Genomic DNA, 16,531 nt, shown 5'->3' with positions numbered 1-16,531 from the left:
AGATCATCTTAAATTCCTGGTCATCTTAGATTTGAGTAAATACAGTATATTAAGTGAATGTTTTGTTGTTGGCTGTCATGATTTCAAATTCAATTTAAAATAGGCTTATTTTTAAAAATAAAATTAATAAAAAGGCAAATTTAAATAAAAACTTATTTTTTAAAAATTTCTTTTGAAATCATAAATGGTTATCTGCCCTGATACATCTAGTCTTTCTTCTCTTCTTTGCTTCTCTATCTCTTTTGTTGCACTCATGGCAGCAACCTTGGCATAGCTTTTTCTGTATTTCTTTCCATGACAGTCTTTCTACATAAAGGGCATAATTTCTGAGCTTTTCCAAAAAGCCATCACATATACTCAGATCTCCTGTCAAGGCTCACTTCTCTCGTGATTTCTCATGAAGTAATGAACTAATAATGGTAAGGTTGAAAGGCATTTAACCTAACTGCACAGTCTTGTTAGTCTCTTTAGATTGATGAAGGTGCTATGTACCTTCTTCATGATTACACATGACCTAACATCACAGGAGCATCTGAAAACAAAATATAAAACTGTAATCATGATAGATTTTATTCTGAAAACAAAAATTATCCTATTTACTTTTAAAATGGGAACATCAGTTTAAACCTGACCTTTTCTATCCCAAAATATGTCATTCTGTCCTGGTTATAAGTAAGAAAACCCAAGAACAATTATATATTTAAATATATAAAAAAGGATTTCCTCTTTTCTTTTTGATTGCATGTATATTTTGTATATTTCACTAGTTTAGTTATTTTCCCTGTTCACATAGCTTTCTCATACTTCTGTACTAAAACTATTTTTAACTTGGGGTCATCAGGTCATTAGATTGTAATCTGATTACACTTTATCTTCTGTGGTCTCCATAAATTGCATGCTATGAATTCTCTTTAATGGATTTTTTTTGTTTGTTTTTCTGCAGAGAAATAACCTCTTGGATCTTATGTGGTGAGATGCATCTTTGGGATGGATTATCATTTCAAACATGGTCTCTGTCTACAAAGTGGCAACAAGATATACCCTGCATATGACAGAGATGTTAACTGTAGGAAGCACATTTTGAACGTCTGTATCGCACTACAAAACTGCTTTAAGAACATCTAAATTTCATGCCAGTAATCTACAGGCAGGAAAACTTTATAGCCTGTTAATAACATACATGCTTTGTATTGTTAAGAAAAAAGGATTTTTTTAAATGTGGTTGTTTTCATTCAGCACTGACTTTCTACACTGAAATCATGAAGATCAGTGAAGAAAAACAGAACAGTCTCTAAAGCCTGTGTGTCAAGATGACCTCTGAGGAAAAGGCAGCTTCTGTGCTTGTGTCTGTGGCACAGGGTAAAGTGATATCTGATCAGTCAGCTGGAGATGAAAATAGTGAAAATGCTTTGGACACCAATGTTATAAAAAGACATATTGCTAGTCAAGGAAGGCAGACTACACACAGTCTCTCGTACTTACACAGACTTGAAGAAGAAAATCTTCGGGGCTCACTGCCCAAAATTTTTTCTTTGGCAAATGAAAAAATGAATGATAACAGAAGCAATGAAAACTTATGGGAGAGAAATGCATGCATCCCAGGTTCAGTGGAGTTTCTTAATATTAACTGTAACATTATAGAGAAAAGCAGCAAGAACAGTATTCCATGTAACCAGTTATATAAATCATGTGATTCTTTAGTAGGGGAAGACATGTGCTTGGAAACTGGAATTTCTACTTCAATGGAAAGAACTATGTTTGCTGAAATTCAGCTGAAAATGGATGGACCTTCAGTAGAGATGAAGTCATTAAGAAACCAGTCAATAGTAAATAAAAGTGACACAGACGATGCTGATAATGTAGCAGTTTTCCACTTTCACTATGCTAATGAAAGAAATATATCAAGAGCTCTGTGTGCATTGCACAACAGCTTCATTTTGGATGACCATTTACAGCCAGTAGATCTTGGCAAAGATCACATGAGTGATTCTGCAAGTTGCACTTGTAAGTTAATGGAATTGGCAAGTAATTCTAAATATAAAAATGGACAAATGCTTTGTGGTAACTTTGACCCTTTAAAAGATAAGTATTTATGTTTAGGAAGAGCACGAAAAGTTAAAGTGGCATGTTCAGATCACAGTTTCTGTGGAAATAACTTTACTGGAAGAATGCTCTCAAAGCCTTTTCTGAGTCATTTTGAAGATTGTAGTGATGACTGTGATGAAGAGTTGGAGGAAGATTTCTTTAGAAATAAAAAGGAGCGTTCTACCTTACTAATAAGACGGTTTTGTAAAAATGATAAGGAAGTTAAAAAATCAGTGTATACTGGAACAAGGGCAATTGTTAGGACTTTACCCTCCGGGCACTTAGGAGCTATTGCTTGGAATTTTGTTGAACAGAGGAGAAACAACAATGGTTTGAAGCATTGTAGGAGTACAACGGAAAGTTTAACAATAGTTCAAGCCTTAATAAGACAGAAATGTAATTCCCATCTTGTGAAATCCATATGGTGTGAGGTAAGCTATTTTCATATTATTTTTTCCTTCTGTAATCATATTCTGTTCCTGATGATCTCTTATTTAACAAAACTTTTATATGTTTTATTCATGAGGCTCTTGAAGCGTATATTGGAAACTACCTGATACAGAAAGCTCTGAAAAAAATTGTTATAACACTACTATTACTACTGCAAGAACAAATTTTAATTGAGTAACACTGAGATGTATTTTATACATACTGGTTTTCTCTCTCATCCTAAGAAGCTCTATTATTGTTTAAAAATTGTCATAAAAATTCCTAATTCAGGGGTGAATTAAAAGGATAAACCTTTTATTTGTGTTTAAAGGCTTTTGTTTTAAATGAACCATTGATATTCTTAATATATTAAAAATATTATGAATAAATAGTATATAATTTTGATGTATTAATATTGATTTATACATTGATCATTTCCAAAGTTTGAATTGATAGAGGATGATGTTATGACAATACAGTGAAGAAATACTGGTTGGATCAAAAGGTTTCTCATGTTAGGGCTTCCTTTTGCTTTAAAAATGTTAAATATTTGACCTGCATTATCAACATTTATAGACTGATTCTTCAGATATAAATAATACTTATTTTTATGATTTACATCATGACAGTTGCGTACTACATATTGACATGATATAATTGTCCTAACTTAGGTTCTCTTGAGTAAATAATTCCATGCATACTTAAAGCTTCAAAATGTTGGTGTCGAAGTGATGTCCCATGTACCAGATTATTTTGAATAGAAACACAAAGTGCTTCTAGATCTTTAAAATTCTCCTGTTCCATGACAGTAGAAATGGAATGAGAAATTACCCTTGATGGTGGAATTTATAAAAAATAGCTGTTTTTCATATTGACAAAATAGCAATTTAGAATTACACTGCTTTTCTTTGGTATCAAGTGCAAGCAGCCTCTTATGTTTGTAGGATATTTTATTTTAATTTTACAACTATATGCTTGCCATGACATTTAAAACAGTTGTACATAAGCATGCTATAAGAGCTTGTAAATTAACTTGTACTTTATTGATGAGGGCATTACACTAGTCTGTTTAGAATAGGCTGTTTTCATACCATTTAATTTGCAGTATTTTGTAACTTGGAAAATATATCAAAGGTGTAAGAACTTTTATGAAATGTATTCTCCATTTTGAAGTACTTCCTGACTCTCCTGTTTGCCTAGACAGCTGTCATTTTAACATTCATTTTAGATAACTGATTCTGGCAGAATGTCAGAAAGCAATGTAAGCAAGAACAGCAAATGTATCTGAAGATTTGTGGAACCCTGCAACCAGACACAGATGCAATAGGGGCAGAACCATGACTACTCAAAAGATAAACAATAAACTCTTGGTAATTCACCTATGGGATAATTTGTCACTAAGATTTAATTCTTTCCTCTTCCAGTTTCTTACTAGTGTTCTTCTCCCCATTTCCCATATATATTTACTTTCCAAATTATATATGTCCATACATACATATATCTATCGATCTATATCTATAGATCGGGGGCAGGCAATTATTTTGGGTGGAGGGCCGCTTAATAAATTTTGATGAGCTGTCGAGGGGGCACTAGAAGACATGACAGCAGTGCTGTCCAAAGGCCACCTGTGCAGGCATGGCTCACTGGCAGCTGGCCCAAAAGTACAGGAGGCTCTGCTGCAGTGCAGGTGGCTGTGCAGTCCCTGTCTAGGTCTGGCATGTGTGCAGCCATGAAGCGGCATGTTGTCACAGGTGACAGCAGGTCACAGTCAGGCAGCAGCCCCCACTGCCAGACTGCTACAGTAGGTAGAGGGTGCAGGGGCTACTCTAGTTTAGGGCTGCTTCAGCAATTCAGCTGGCACAAGGAGCTAGTGTCCCCAGATACCAACTGGCCAGGCCTCAGAAGCTCCTGTTTATTTGCATCTTCCAGAGATCATGCCAGATACCAACTGGCCAGGCCTCAGAAGCTCCTGTTTATTTGCATCTTCGAGAGATCGTGGGCCTTAAGGCCCACCTAGTTAACAATAGCCCCCTAGTTAATAATAGCCCCCCTGCCATGTGGGGCCAAAGTTTGAAAGGTACAACTGATATTTTTAAAATTTTTTTTGGTGAGACAACTAAGGAAGAAAAGGGTAGGAGTGACATGGGGGGGTCAAAGGTTCAAATTATGAAAAGAAGTTCTCTGGAGGGGTACACTGAGCAGAGCCCCCCGCCCCCTGCCCCCTGCCCCAGGTCACACCCACTGGTCCTCAGAGGCATCCAAGGAGCCAGTGGATGCTGCCCACTGGTGCTCCACCCAGAAACATGCAAGGATAAGTGAGAGGAAAGCGGCCCTGCCATCTTCGGGCACCTCCCTGGCTAGAGCCTCCTTCCTAGTCAAGTACAGGGCCTACTTGGCCAGGGCCAGGGCCAGGGCCAGGGCCAGGGCCAGGGCCAGGGCCAGGAGGAGGTTGATCAGGAGGTCCCGGGACTTGGTGGGGCTGTGGATGGGGTGACCAAAAACAAAAAGGTGGGGGTGATATTCAACTAGAACCTCAGAAGAGGTTATGGAGGTGGAGGTGGAGAGGCTGCAGCCTCGAGTGCAGCCTGGTGCACTCGAGGTACATCAGCTCCTTTTCCATCTCTGTTGTTTCCATCTGATGAGCTACCTCCTAGTGTAGAGCAGGTAACTAAAGGCTGGCCAAAACTTGTTTTTCATTGGAAAGGTAAAGATGTAGAAACATTTGCATTTATTTCTAAAAATAGAAACACCCTAGGCAACACTCCAAAACTTTAACCTTCTTGAAGTTCTTCTCAAATAAAAGAATCTTACAGTACTTCTGGAAAATGTCCAGACTTGGGCTGTGATGGAGCACAAGGGGGAGGAAGTTCCAGAGCTGAGGAATGACTACAGAGCCAAGTCAACTTGTTGCACAGTTGGTGTTTTAAGTGGTTGTTCTCAGCTGACCTTAGGAATCACAAAAGAACAGGGAGAAGGCAGTCCTGTAGTTATTCAGGGTCTTATAGGTCAAAACCAACATCATGAATTATACCCAGAAAGCTATTGGAAGCCAGTGCAGACTAGAATACCGGAGTAATGTGCACCTAGTGTGGGTCTCCCTCCTCTCCCTAAAGTTAGAAGGTTATCTGCCACATTCTGCACCACTTGCAGCATCCAGACAGTTCACAAAGGCAGCCTGACATAGAACACATTGCCCTAGTCTAGCCTTAACGTTAGGAGATCATGAATGATGGTGGCAACATCTGAATCTAAAAGAAATGTTCACAGTCTTCTCACTAGTTGGAGTTAGTGAAAAGAGTTCCTAACTGTTGCAGCTTCCAAGGACAGTTCTTCTAGTCTCGCTGCTACAGGTTCACAAATGAGTAAAAGGAAACAAATAGAAATCAAATATCTTTTTTTTTACCGTCAGTTGGCCGACCAGTCCAACTGACAGGAGATAAATCCCAGGGTACACAAATCCAAAGCTTTCCTGAAAACATATACCCTTATCTGTACATTATTTTTTGACTCACACAGTCACAGGCCAACATATTGATGCATACAGCTAAATATTATTTATTTTTCTTGCATATCAGTGCATTACCATTTCAATCCATTTTCCATGTTCTTTGGCTGTCTGGTAAACTCCCAAGTTACTCAGGAAGTTGCACCTTGACTGAGAATATTTACAGTCAGTCCTAACCATTTAATGTTTGGACATCTCCCACTCCTTCCAGGATATTCAACACATCCTCATTACGTTCACAGGGTGGGTTTGACCATCCTAAGGCAATCCATACTAACCACTGATGCAACCTGAGAATCCAGATGCAGTAAAGGTTTCAGGATCACCTCAAGGCTGTAAACATGAGTGATGAGGGGAGGCTGAATCTCACTGGTGATGTGTGTCCCACATGACTTTCTTGTGAGTAAATTGGATAAATGTGGGCTAAATAAAATTACTAAAATGTTGATAGATATTGTTTCAATCACCATGGGCAAGGGTCATCATAAATGGATAAATGTCAAAATGGCAGAAGTTTTGAGTGGGGTTCCACAGTGGGTTGTCTTGGCTCCAGTGTTGCTTAACATTTTTATTAATAATTTTGATGCTGAAATAGAACTTCTGAGCAAATTTTCAGACAACGTAGAACTGGGAAGGATTGCAAATACATTGGAGGGTAGGAATGGAATTCTGAAGGCTCTAGAGAAATTAGAAATCTGGGCTGGAGACAACAGGATAAGTTCAGTGAAGTGAATTGCAAGGTGCTACATTTGGAAAGAATAATCAAAGGCACAAATACAGAATGGGAGGAAACTAGCTGGATGGCAGCATTGCTGACAAAGATGTTGGTATTTTGGTGGATCATGACTCGGCAACAATCAGCAGTGTGGTGTAGTTTTAAAAAATCAAATGCAGTTTGGGCACTAACTTCAACTAGTGAGAACTGGAGTATTAGGTGTAAGACACGGAAGCTGAATGCCACTATACATCTAGAATGCTTTGTCCAGTTCTGGGCTCCACATTTAAAAAAAGACATGGATAGGTTAGAGAGGGTCCAGGGGCAGGTGACAAAAATGATCAAGGGGTTGAAAGGCAAGCTGTGTGAGGAAAGGCTGAGAGAACTAGGCATGTTTAGCAGTGAGTAAGGTAGGGATGTGATAGCAATCTTCAAATATCTCAAAGGTTGCTGCCATAAAGTGGGAGAACAACTTTTCTTCCTTGCTGCAGAGGGTAGGATGCAAAGCAATGGCTTCAAATTACAGCAAAGTATATTTAGATTAGATATCAGGAAAAAGTTCCTATCAGAATAGTAAGGTGTGGAATAGATTGCCCAGGAAAGTTGTGGAATCTCCTTCATTGGAGATTTTCAAGACGATGTTGGATAGGCATTGGTTAAAAATGGTTTAGGAGGAGCATTTTTGCATTTGTGCAGGGGGTTGCACCAGGTGAGTTCCCTTCCAACCCAATGATTCTGTGAATAACAGGGTACAATTTCCCCTTAGAGAACATTGGCACCCCGCCCTCCTGAAGGGAGCTGTTGGCAACCCCCACCAGCAATGGCCCCAATCTCTCTCAGCTGGCTTTTCCAAGCCAGGATGGGTACCGGTTCAGTTCACAATGGATGCCCACATATCCCTGATCACATTCCCTGGGCCAGTGGGTGACAGCAAGTGAAACTGATCCATGTAAACTTGATGAGACCAGGTTCCCCCAACACCAAACTCTGACTGTTCAGCTGAACTAGCAGTTCCTAAGCTGTGGCAGATATGAGTGATTTTGTTATTACTAAGTGCTGCAGTGCCTGACTTCTGAGAACCTGATTACAATAGCAGAAATGTTAGCCCTGAGTCCAGATTCTTTAGGCCCAGTATTCAGTTCTAGAATAATATTAGGCACTTTATGTACGAATCCAGAACTGATATTTTCATTATTATCAAATTCTATATTTGACTTATTATATAGAATTTGCATCAGTCGTTTTCAGTATTATTTTTCTAAAACAGTCTAAAATATAATAGACTTTTAATACAAGATGTGTTTTCTTTAATAATGCTCGTTACGACTTTTAAATGTGTGTCTAGTGGATGTTTTTGCATATTTGTAAATCTTCTCTGTATATTAATCAGGTGCTAAATATGTGCTTTGAGTTAATGATTTTGGGGAATTTAAAAATCTAAAATCGTCTTTTTTTGGAACAGTTTAGCAAACAGTGGTACTGTTATCTATACCAAACAATTCAGTTCTCATGGTTTAATAACTTTATCAGCGAGCATAGTACTTTCTCTATTGTGTAAGAAAGATGCGGATACCACGGGTATACATCTTTTGTTATGATTACACTGCCAGTTTAGAAAAGGCACCAATTTTTTGTTGTTTTGCTAAGATGTTTTTCTGTTCGCTTAGAAAGATGATGGAATTGAGGCTTCAGATGAGCTGATCCCAAACTTTTTCTGTTTGTGATCTTACATAAAGTCTGATGATTTGTCTTCCCTCTACATACTAACATAAACAACACTGATGCCATAAAAATAACTAACTTTGACAATCAGAATGCTTTATTAAGTTGTTTCGGAGGTGTTGGTTATAGCTGTGTTGGTCTAAGGACATAGGTAGGCAAAGTTATTTGGGTAAATGTGATATTTTTTATTGACCAACTGAATAGTTGGAAAAAAATGTTCTTTGTGAACTTCCAGGTACAGGCACCCTTTTTAAGGCATAGGGAGAGTCTGCTGGTGTTCTTTCTGGGGTCGAATAGAAGCTTAAGCCAATCTGCAAAATGCAGGTCTGTGAAAATGCAAATGCATGGCCGGGAAGATCAGAGGTGATAGGAGTTAATGAGTGTGAGACAGGTTGGCAGGGAGGGAACAAAAGAGGGAAATGTTGACAGGTGATAAAATGTAGCTGGTAAAATGTAGAGAGGTTATGTGGGGTTATTGGGTGGCAGGTAGGTTATAATGTGCCATAAATCCAGTGTCTAAATTTAGTCCATGATTTTTTGTATCTGGTAGATTTATGAAGTGAAGTTCATAGGCTCATTTATGAAAGGTGTTTTGTTAAGGTCCCTTTGAGGTTTGGAACTGAGAGATTGGAGAGAGAGTGGTTGTTTTGTGAGAAATATGCCCCCACAGAGAATTGGGTATTTTTGTCTTTGATACATTTTGGGGGTGTGTTCATTCTGGTATGCAGTTGGTGTTTGGTTTCTCCTATGTAGTTTCCATCAGGGCATTCAGTGTGTCACAACCCAAAGTTGTGGTTTTTTGTTTGTATGTGCTTTGGCACTGCTAAATTATTTTTCTGCCGATTGTAGCTTTCTTTGCACGATAGAGTTCTCTGCTGCGGGAGAGAACTCTGGTGCAACGGGGGATTTCCTGCCAAATTACAGCTTCTTTGCAGGGTACATTTCTTTTGCATACTAGTAATGCACGTTGCAAAGGAGTTCCCGCCATTTGTATTTGGATTCGCGCCACATTATTGGCCAGTTCCAAATGTAGGCACACGTGGCGGCTAGCTATTGGCTTGCTAGCCGTACAAAAGGCTTGGGTAGTTTCCGCCCAAGTCGGAGAGGGAGAGGGAGAGAGAGAGAGAGAGAGAGAGAAAGAAAGAAAACTGGAGAGAGCTGCGTGAAGATCTCCAAGCGCTATGGACCCTTGCGGACCCAACGCGCCTCTCTCAAGCTTAATAACCGAACCCGCGGAGCTTTCGCTTCTAGCCTCTCCCCGTCGCCGATCGCAATCCAAGACGTATCCCTTTCCTGTAAACCCAATTTTCGAACCCACAGAGCCTAAACAACTCCAGGGGACCAGGGAACCGAACCGAACCCGCGGAGCTTAAACAACTCTGTGGGAGCAACCGAATTAGTCGTAGTCCTCTAGCGAGGATCTAAGCGGGAGCTGCGCCTGGAAACCTGTCCAGCCTACACCACTACCATCTTTGGGTGTAAGTAAACAATCTTTTCAATCAACCACTACGTGTTTGTGACTAATTCTAGCTCACCACCGGTTTTCTCCGACCCCACGTGCCCGGGCTGCTGGCCACAGCCCGCGTGCGCAAAAGACGGGCCGCAGATTGCCCCCCGCGACTCGCACTTGGCGGCGGGATTGGGGCCCAGCCCACACACAGTGCACTGGATGAGATGTATTACATTTGTGGAGATGCAGGTGTAAGATACAGGCGCAGTGATTGTTCTATTGTGGGACGTAGTTATTGTGGAAGTGGTGGAGATGTGTTGGCAGGTTTTACATTTTTTGTCAAGGAATGGTCTGGATTCATTTGGTGTGCTTTGGTCTGCAGGAAGTTTGCTTCTGGTGATGAGGTTGGAAAGGTTTGGTGCCTCTTTAAAAGCAAGGATGGGTGGCTCTGGAAAGATCTCTTTTAAGAACTGGGTCTTATCATAGTGTAGCAGGCTCACCTTTCAGAGCTTGGGTTGAGTCCCAGGCTTGAGATCCTGCTGTTTTGATTGGTGGAGCCCATCCACCTATCAGGAGGCAGCAAGAGAAATAAAGTCACACCCCTTTCCTGAGGGGAGGGGGACAAGAGCTCCCCCAGACCTGATTGAAGACTGTAAACTGCCAGATCCTTGTCTTCAGGGGCGGAGCCCTGGAGCGTATAAAAGGAGCTGCAGGCCCAGTACGAGGGTAGATGCTGCAAGGGACTCAAGAAGAGTGGAGCTAAGAAAAGCTGGGGAGCTCTTCCCCAGTGGGCAATAGGCCCAAGGCTCCTGAATCTGCCACTGGAGGGGCAGCCTTGGGAGCAGTACGAGACCACTCAGGCTGTTGTCGGCACACAGGGATGGTGTGCAGAGACCTGGCCTTCGGAGCGGTGTGAGACTGTTCGGGCCCATCACGGTGTGCGGTTTGGTGCACGGAGCCTAGGCTTTGGGAGCTGCAAGTGGCAGCTTGAGCCTGCAACCCTGGCAGGGCCAGCAGGCCACACAGTGCATGGGGCAGCACACGGGGGAAAGGCCTTGGGGCTGCAGTGAGACAGCTCAGGCCCCATCTCCTGGCAAGCAGCCAGGTCCCACTGTGCTCAAGGTGGTGCACGGGCCCGAGCTTTGGGAGCCCGGGAGCAGTGGAGGCTGCTTGGGTTAACCACCCAGCCTGAGGACAGCTGGCTGGAGCCTGAAGGGCCTGGACTGTGCTAAGAGAGCCCTCAGTGCTGAGCCAGGGCACAGGAAAATGGTAGTGCTGCAGTGCAAGGCCCAGCACCCAGGAGCCAGCAGCAGTGGTGCAGCAGTGGAGAGGAGCTGAGCCCTCAGTGCCCAGAGCTGGGCACAGGGTGGGGAGGAACCCAGCAGTGTAGAAGAGGCCTGGAGAGGCGCTCCAGCAGAGGAGACCCCGTCAAGGTGCACACTGACCACCACCACCTGAGGAAGCATGAGTCATTGGGCCCTTGGGTCTCACGGGGGAAATACATTTGGGGCAGGCAAACCCAGAGAAGGGGCTGGGTGAACAGCCCCCTGTCTAGTCAAGGTTCTAAGGGGAGGGGCCCTTGATGCTTTCTGGACACCCCCAAGGGACCCCATTGGAAGAAGAACTATCTTTTGCCATGGGTCAGGGACTATATTAAGGAATAGATGATATTAAGATTATTCATGTTTGTGCCTTGAAATTGAAATGTTGAAACTGAAATGAATTGAAATGAAATTGAAATGTTGTATTGTGATGTTCTAAATAGTGTTATTTAAGGGTTTCACCTTGGTTATTGGTTAGTGTTCACTGTGTAAATATATGTATATGATATTTAGTTTTATGTTTATGGATATTATTACTTAATAAATTGTATATAGTTAAGAACTTTGGGCTTGGGCTAGCTCTATAGAGGAAAGAGGAATCTGCTTGAAATTCTGTCATCCCTCTCACAGCACCCCCTCCTCCCTACCCATCCCATTCAATTGAGAATAGGGCACATCCTTGGGTGTACCCATCTTACAACAGAATCATATATAATTAGGCTCGGAAGGGACCTCAGGGTCATCTAGTCCAGCCTCCTGCTCCAAGCAGGACCATCCCCAACTATATTGTTCCAGCCAGGGCTTTGTCCATCTGGGCCTTCAAAACCTCCAAGGATGGAGATTCCACCACCTCCCTGGGTAACCTGTTCCAGTGTTTCACCACCTTCCTAGTGAGAGTTTTTTCCTTATATCCAACTTAAACCTCCCTTTGCTGTAACTTGAGACCATTGCCCCTTGTTCTGTCATCTGTCACCACTGAAAACAGTCTAGCTCTGTCTTCTTTGGAACCACCCTTCAAGTAGTTGAAGGCTGTCAAATCCCCTTTCAGTCTTCTCTTTTGCAGACTAAATAAACCCAGTTCAGCCTCTCCTTAGAAGTTATATGCCCCAGCCCTCAAAATATTTTTGTTGCCCTCTGCTGGATTCTCTCCAATTTGTCCACATCCTTTCTGTAGTGGGCGACCCAAATCTGAACATAGTACTCCAGATGTGGTCCCACCAGTGCAGAATAGAACAGAATAATTACTTCCCTTGGTCAGCTGGCAATGTTCCTACTAAATGCAGCCCAGTATGCTATTAGCCTTCTTGGCAACAAGGGCACACTGGTGACTCATATCCATCTTATTGTCCACTGTAACCCCCAGGTCCTGTTCTGCAGAGCTACTGCTTATCCAGTTCACCCCCAGGCTGTAGCCGTGCATGGGATTCTTTCGTCCTTAGTGCAGGACTTTGCACTTGTCCTTGCTGAACCTCCTGATATTTCTTTTGACCCAATTCTCCTCTTCTAGTATGAGTTTGTTAGGGTAACTTGTCATATTTTATGCTTTAAAGTTGAACCTTGTTTTGAGGATTTTCCTTATAGGTTCTATTGACACTGGTTTTTAGGAACCCAGTTTATACCTTAGTTCCGGGTGGGCACAACTCTCAGACCAACCACAACACCAGCAAGTTGATACTAGGCGAATCTATTGAAACAGAGTGATAACAAAAAAGCAACAATACAAGCAATCAAACAATTCTACATCAACCAATCCTAGGGCTTTTGTCAGAATCAAGGTACATGTGGCCAGAATGCAGGCTTCACTTCTGAGGCTGTTTCTTCAGTGTCAGATGTCAGCATGCCATGTCAGCAGTCTGGAGGTGGGATGCCAAGGACAAAGCCCCCCTCCAGTGGGGTGCATGAGATGGGCTGGTGGTATGCCCTTTGTCCATGGAGGCCTTGGGAGCCCTTCCTGGGGGATGGGGATGGGGGTGGGGACTCCTCTCAGGGAGCAAAACGGGGAGGGACCCTTTGTTAATCTCAAGTCTCTTCTTTTGTGTTCTCCTTCCCCCTTGATGAATCCTGATGACTCTTCATCCATGGCTATCTCTGGTTGGCTGTCTCTCTGTGGTCACATTACCACGTAGCCTCCTGGGCCTTCTCCTAATGTGGTCTGTTCCCCACAAACCAGGACTCAGCCCCACTGCTGCTCTGGGGCCTTGTAGCTGGTGTCTTTTATCTCATGTTATGGGACAGTATGGAATATACTTCTTCAGTTCCCAGGCTATATGTCCTTGTTGTGTTAGACAACCTGTCCGCCTTGAAGGCTATGACCTCCTGTTATGGCATGCCCCCTCAATATATTACAGCTTTCTTGGTGTGTCTAGGGTGGTTGCTGGTTCTGTGTTAATATGTATGTTGGTCTGTGGGTTTCTTGTATATGGTAGTTTGTATTTCATCATTCTGGATATTGACCATAATGTCTAAAAAGGAAATGTTGGTGCTGTAATAGTCCAGAGATAGTCTGATAGAGGGGTGATGGTTATTAAATTTGTGATGGAAAGTTCCCTGCCAGACTGTGCCAGCCTGGAGCTAAACAATAACTGGTAAGCTAACCAGTTATCACTGGGGTTATCAGTTAAACCAGTGGTTGTCAACTGGGGGTATGCATACCTCTAGGGGTACTTAAAAAGTTCCTAGGGGGTACACAGACCTAATGTGGCTGATAAATTCTTCATGTGTGCAGGTGGCCAGGAAAGCAGCTGGGTCCAGCTGATAAATGTGTTTGTGAGGGAAGGGGCGTGGGGGTCCAGATTGAGGCCCCAGCCGTGGGGGAGGAAGTATGGCTGGGGCTGGGGCAGGGGCTGCCCAGCCAGGTGGGGCCCCAAATTGAACCGCGCGGGGGGTGGATCCTTCCACTGCATGTACCCCAGGAGGGCCTGGGGGGGGGTGTGTGCCCCTGGATCTGCGCGTTGGGCAGGGTAGGATGCCGCTGTCAGCTGGGGCCAGGGATGCATCAGGCTGTTCCTGGCGGGGGGACCAGGCCGGGCCGGGCTGTGCTATTCTATGCTTGGGGCAGGCAGTGGCACAGGGAGTGGGCCTACAGGAGGGGCTGCAGCCACCCCATCATTTGCAGTAGCCCCCTCAACCCCTCTTCCCAGCTCCACCATTGCCTGCCCTAAGCACAGCCCAGCCCAGCCCCCACTGGGAAGAGCCTGACGCTGGCCCCAACCCGCCATGTCCTGTGCACAGATACGGAGGCATATGCCCCCCATGTGCTCCTAGGGTGCATGTAGCTGCAGAAGCCACCCCCTCTGTACAGCTCAGTCCTGTGCCCCGCTCTGGCTGTGCAGCCCCTGCCCCAGCCCCACTCCCTCCCCCACTGCTGGGCCAGCCTGCTCCACCCTGTGCACAGATCAGGGGGCACATATCCCCATGCCCTCCTGGGGTGTGTGCACTGGTGGGAGCTCTCTCCACCCCCCTTCGTGCCCCCCAGATGAGCCATGGCTCCATCCCATGACCCACCCTGCCCTGCCCCGGCTGTGCAGCCCCAGCCCCACTCCTTCCCTCACTGTGGGGGCCTCGATCTGTCCCCCCCCCCGGGCCCTTGTAAAAGCAAGAAAAAAATATACAGGGGTACATGAGCTGCAACTTAGTAAGAGAGTACACTAGTTAGAAAAGTTTGAAAACCCCTGGGTTAAACAGTTAATCATTTAACCTTTCACATTCCTACCTTGAAGTATAATCAACTAGTATGGGTGTTTACACAATGTAAACTGCAGTTGATCTTTTTTCACATTAATTGTTTATCTCAGTGGTGCTCAACCTATTGTCCCTGTGAGCCAGATGAGTGGTGCAGGGCCAGTCTGTGAGCAGGGCTGATCCACAGGCCTGATCCAGCATGAGGTTAGCCCAGGAGGGTAGATCCACGGATGTGATCCTGCCTACTGTCTCATTTTGTGTGCTGGATCTAACTATTCGTGTTTGCCTGATGCTATGTGTGGGCTGATTTTGCATGCTAGGTCTGGCCTCATGCTGGAGTGACCTTGCATGGAGGCCCCACCATGCACCAATGTGATCTAGCATGTAGGGCAGGGGTGGGCAAAATGCGGCCCACGGGCCAGATGCGGCCCGCCAGGCCATTCTATCTGGCCTGCAGAGCCCCTAAAAGATTTAGAAAATTAATATTTATCTGCGCCTGGCTGCCTGTCATGTGGCCCTTGATGGCTTGCCAAAACTCAGTAAGCGGCCCTCCTCCCGAAATATAATTGCCCATCCCTGATGTAGGGCCATATGTTCTAGCTCACAGGACTCCCTGGAGGCTCAGAAATTTGACATCAGGGGAGTAACAATTAATGCTGCTGCCAAATTTTTGGACTAGTGGGGAGATCCGTGGGCCAGATTATATGGCCTCATGATTGTATATGGGTTGTGGGCAGAGGTTGATCACCACTGGTTTATCCCATTTGAAATAGAGCTGTGAATTTTTAAAATCAGTGTATATACTAAAAATAAATATTTAAAAAGTTTAGTAACTGGTTTGCAATTAAAGTGTACTCCAGTGAATAAAGATAGCTTGTGTGCCAAAACTTCAGTCACAATGCACAGTTCAAGTAAAATTAAGGAATTTACTTACATTCAAGGAAAGATGTTGAGGAACAGTTGCATGGCACAACTTCATGTGGCCTGCTGACTGCAGTGTAGATATATCACTAGTCTGGGAAAAAGAGTGTTATGGATTGGTGCTATCTCCTTACATCAGCTCTGAGGTTGGTGTATCCTTGTTATGTGTGGCCTTGATAGGTATAACTCTGAAACCTCAATGATTTGTTCACTGTTTCCCCTTTCAAACAGAGGGGCAAAACTCCCCAAATGATTCTCATGCTGCTGATTTCCCACAGGTTCTAGAAATACTGCGTTTCTGAACTTGTCAAATTACAGATGAAGCTGAAGGATTTGATCTTGAACTACTCATGTTTACGTTAAAATCAGTTTAGAACTATAAAGTTAATCTTCTTAGTTAATCACCATTTATATGTATAATACTGTGGGTTACAGCTTTTTCTTGTGCTTTCACACTTTTGAAATACAATTCCTTCCCAACACTCTGAGAATCATTTTCCCTGAATACATGGAGTGAAGCAAATAATGTACAGGGGTATTTCTGTCTCTGTTGGGAAATAATCATCCTTCTCTAATTTTTGTATTACTGCGTACAAGTATCTTATATGTTATAAATGGTGCTTCAGTTTCTAAGTTAAAAAGGCTTCTATTCAAAAGTTTAACATATAAGGAATAGGCTGCTGTTGCATTTTTATCGTCTT

General features: G+C 43.5%; 1 protein-coding gene across 2 annotated transcripts in view; it reads left to right on the top strand.

Annotated features, from left to right (window-relative positions):
* PLCE1 (phospholipase C epsilon 1) overlaps nucleotides 1–16,531 on the top strand; it is a 358,483-nt gene that overhangs the window by 38,057 nt on the left and 303,895 nt on the right. For both annotated transcript variants that reach the window (XM_059729969.1, XM_019484254.2), the window contains exon 2: nucleotides 944–2,516. In XM_059729969.1, the coding sequence (XP_059585952.1) occupies nucleotides 1,311–2,516 (1,206 nt within the window). In that variant the 5' untranslated portion in view covers nucleotides 944–1,310. The remainder of the gene's footprint in view (nucleotides 1–943; nucleotides 2,517–16,531) is intronic.

This window comes from Alligator mississippiensis, chromosome 6 (assembly GCF_030867095.1).
Source record: "Alligator mississippiensis isolate rAllMis1 chromosome 6, rAllMis1, whole genome shotgun sequence".
Taxonomy (NCBI): Eukaryota; Metazoa; Chordata; order Crocodylia; family Alligatoridae; genus Alligator; species Alligator mississippiensis.
Note: the sequence above shows the minus strand (reverse complement) of the source record. Positions and strands in the feature narration are given on the sequence as shown.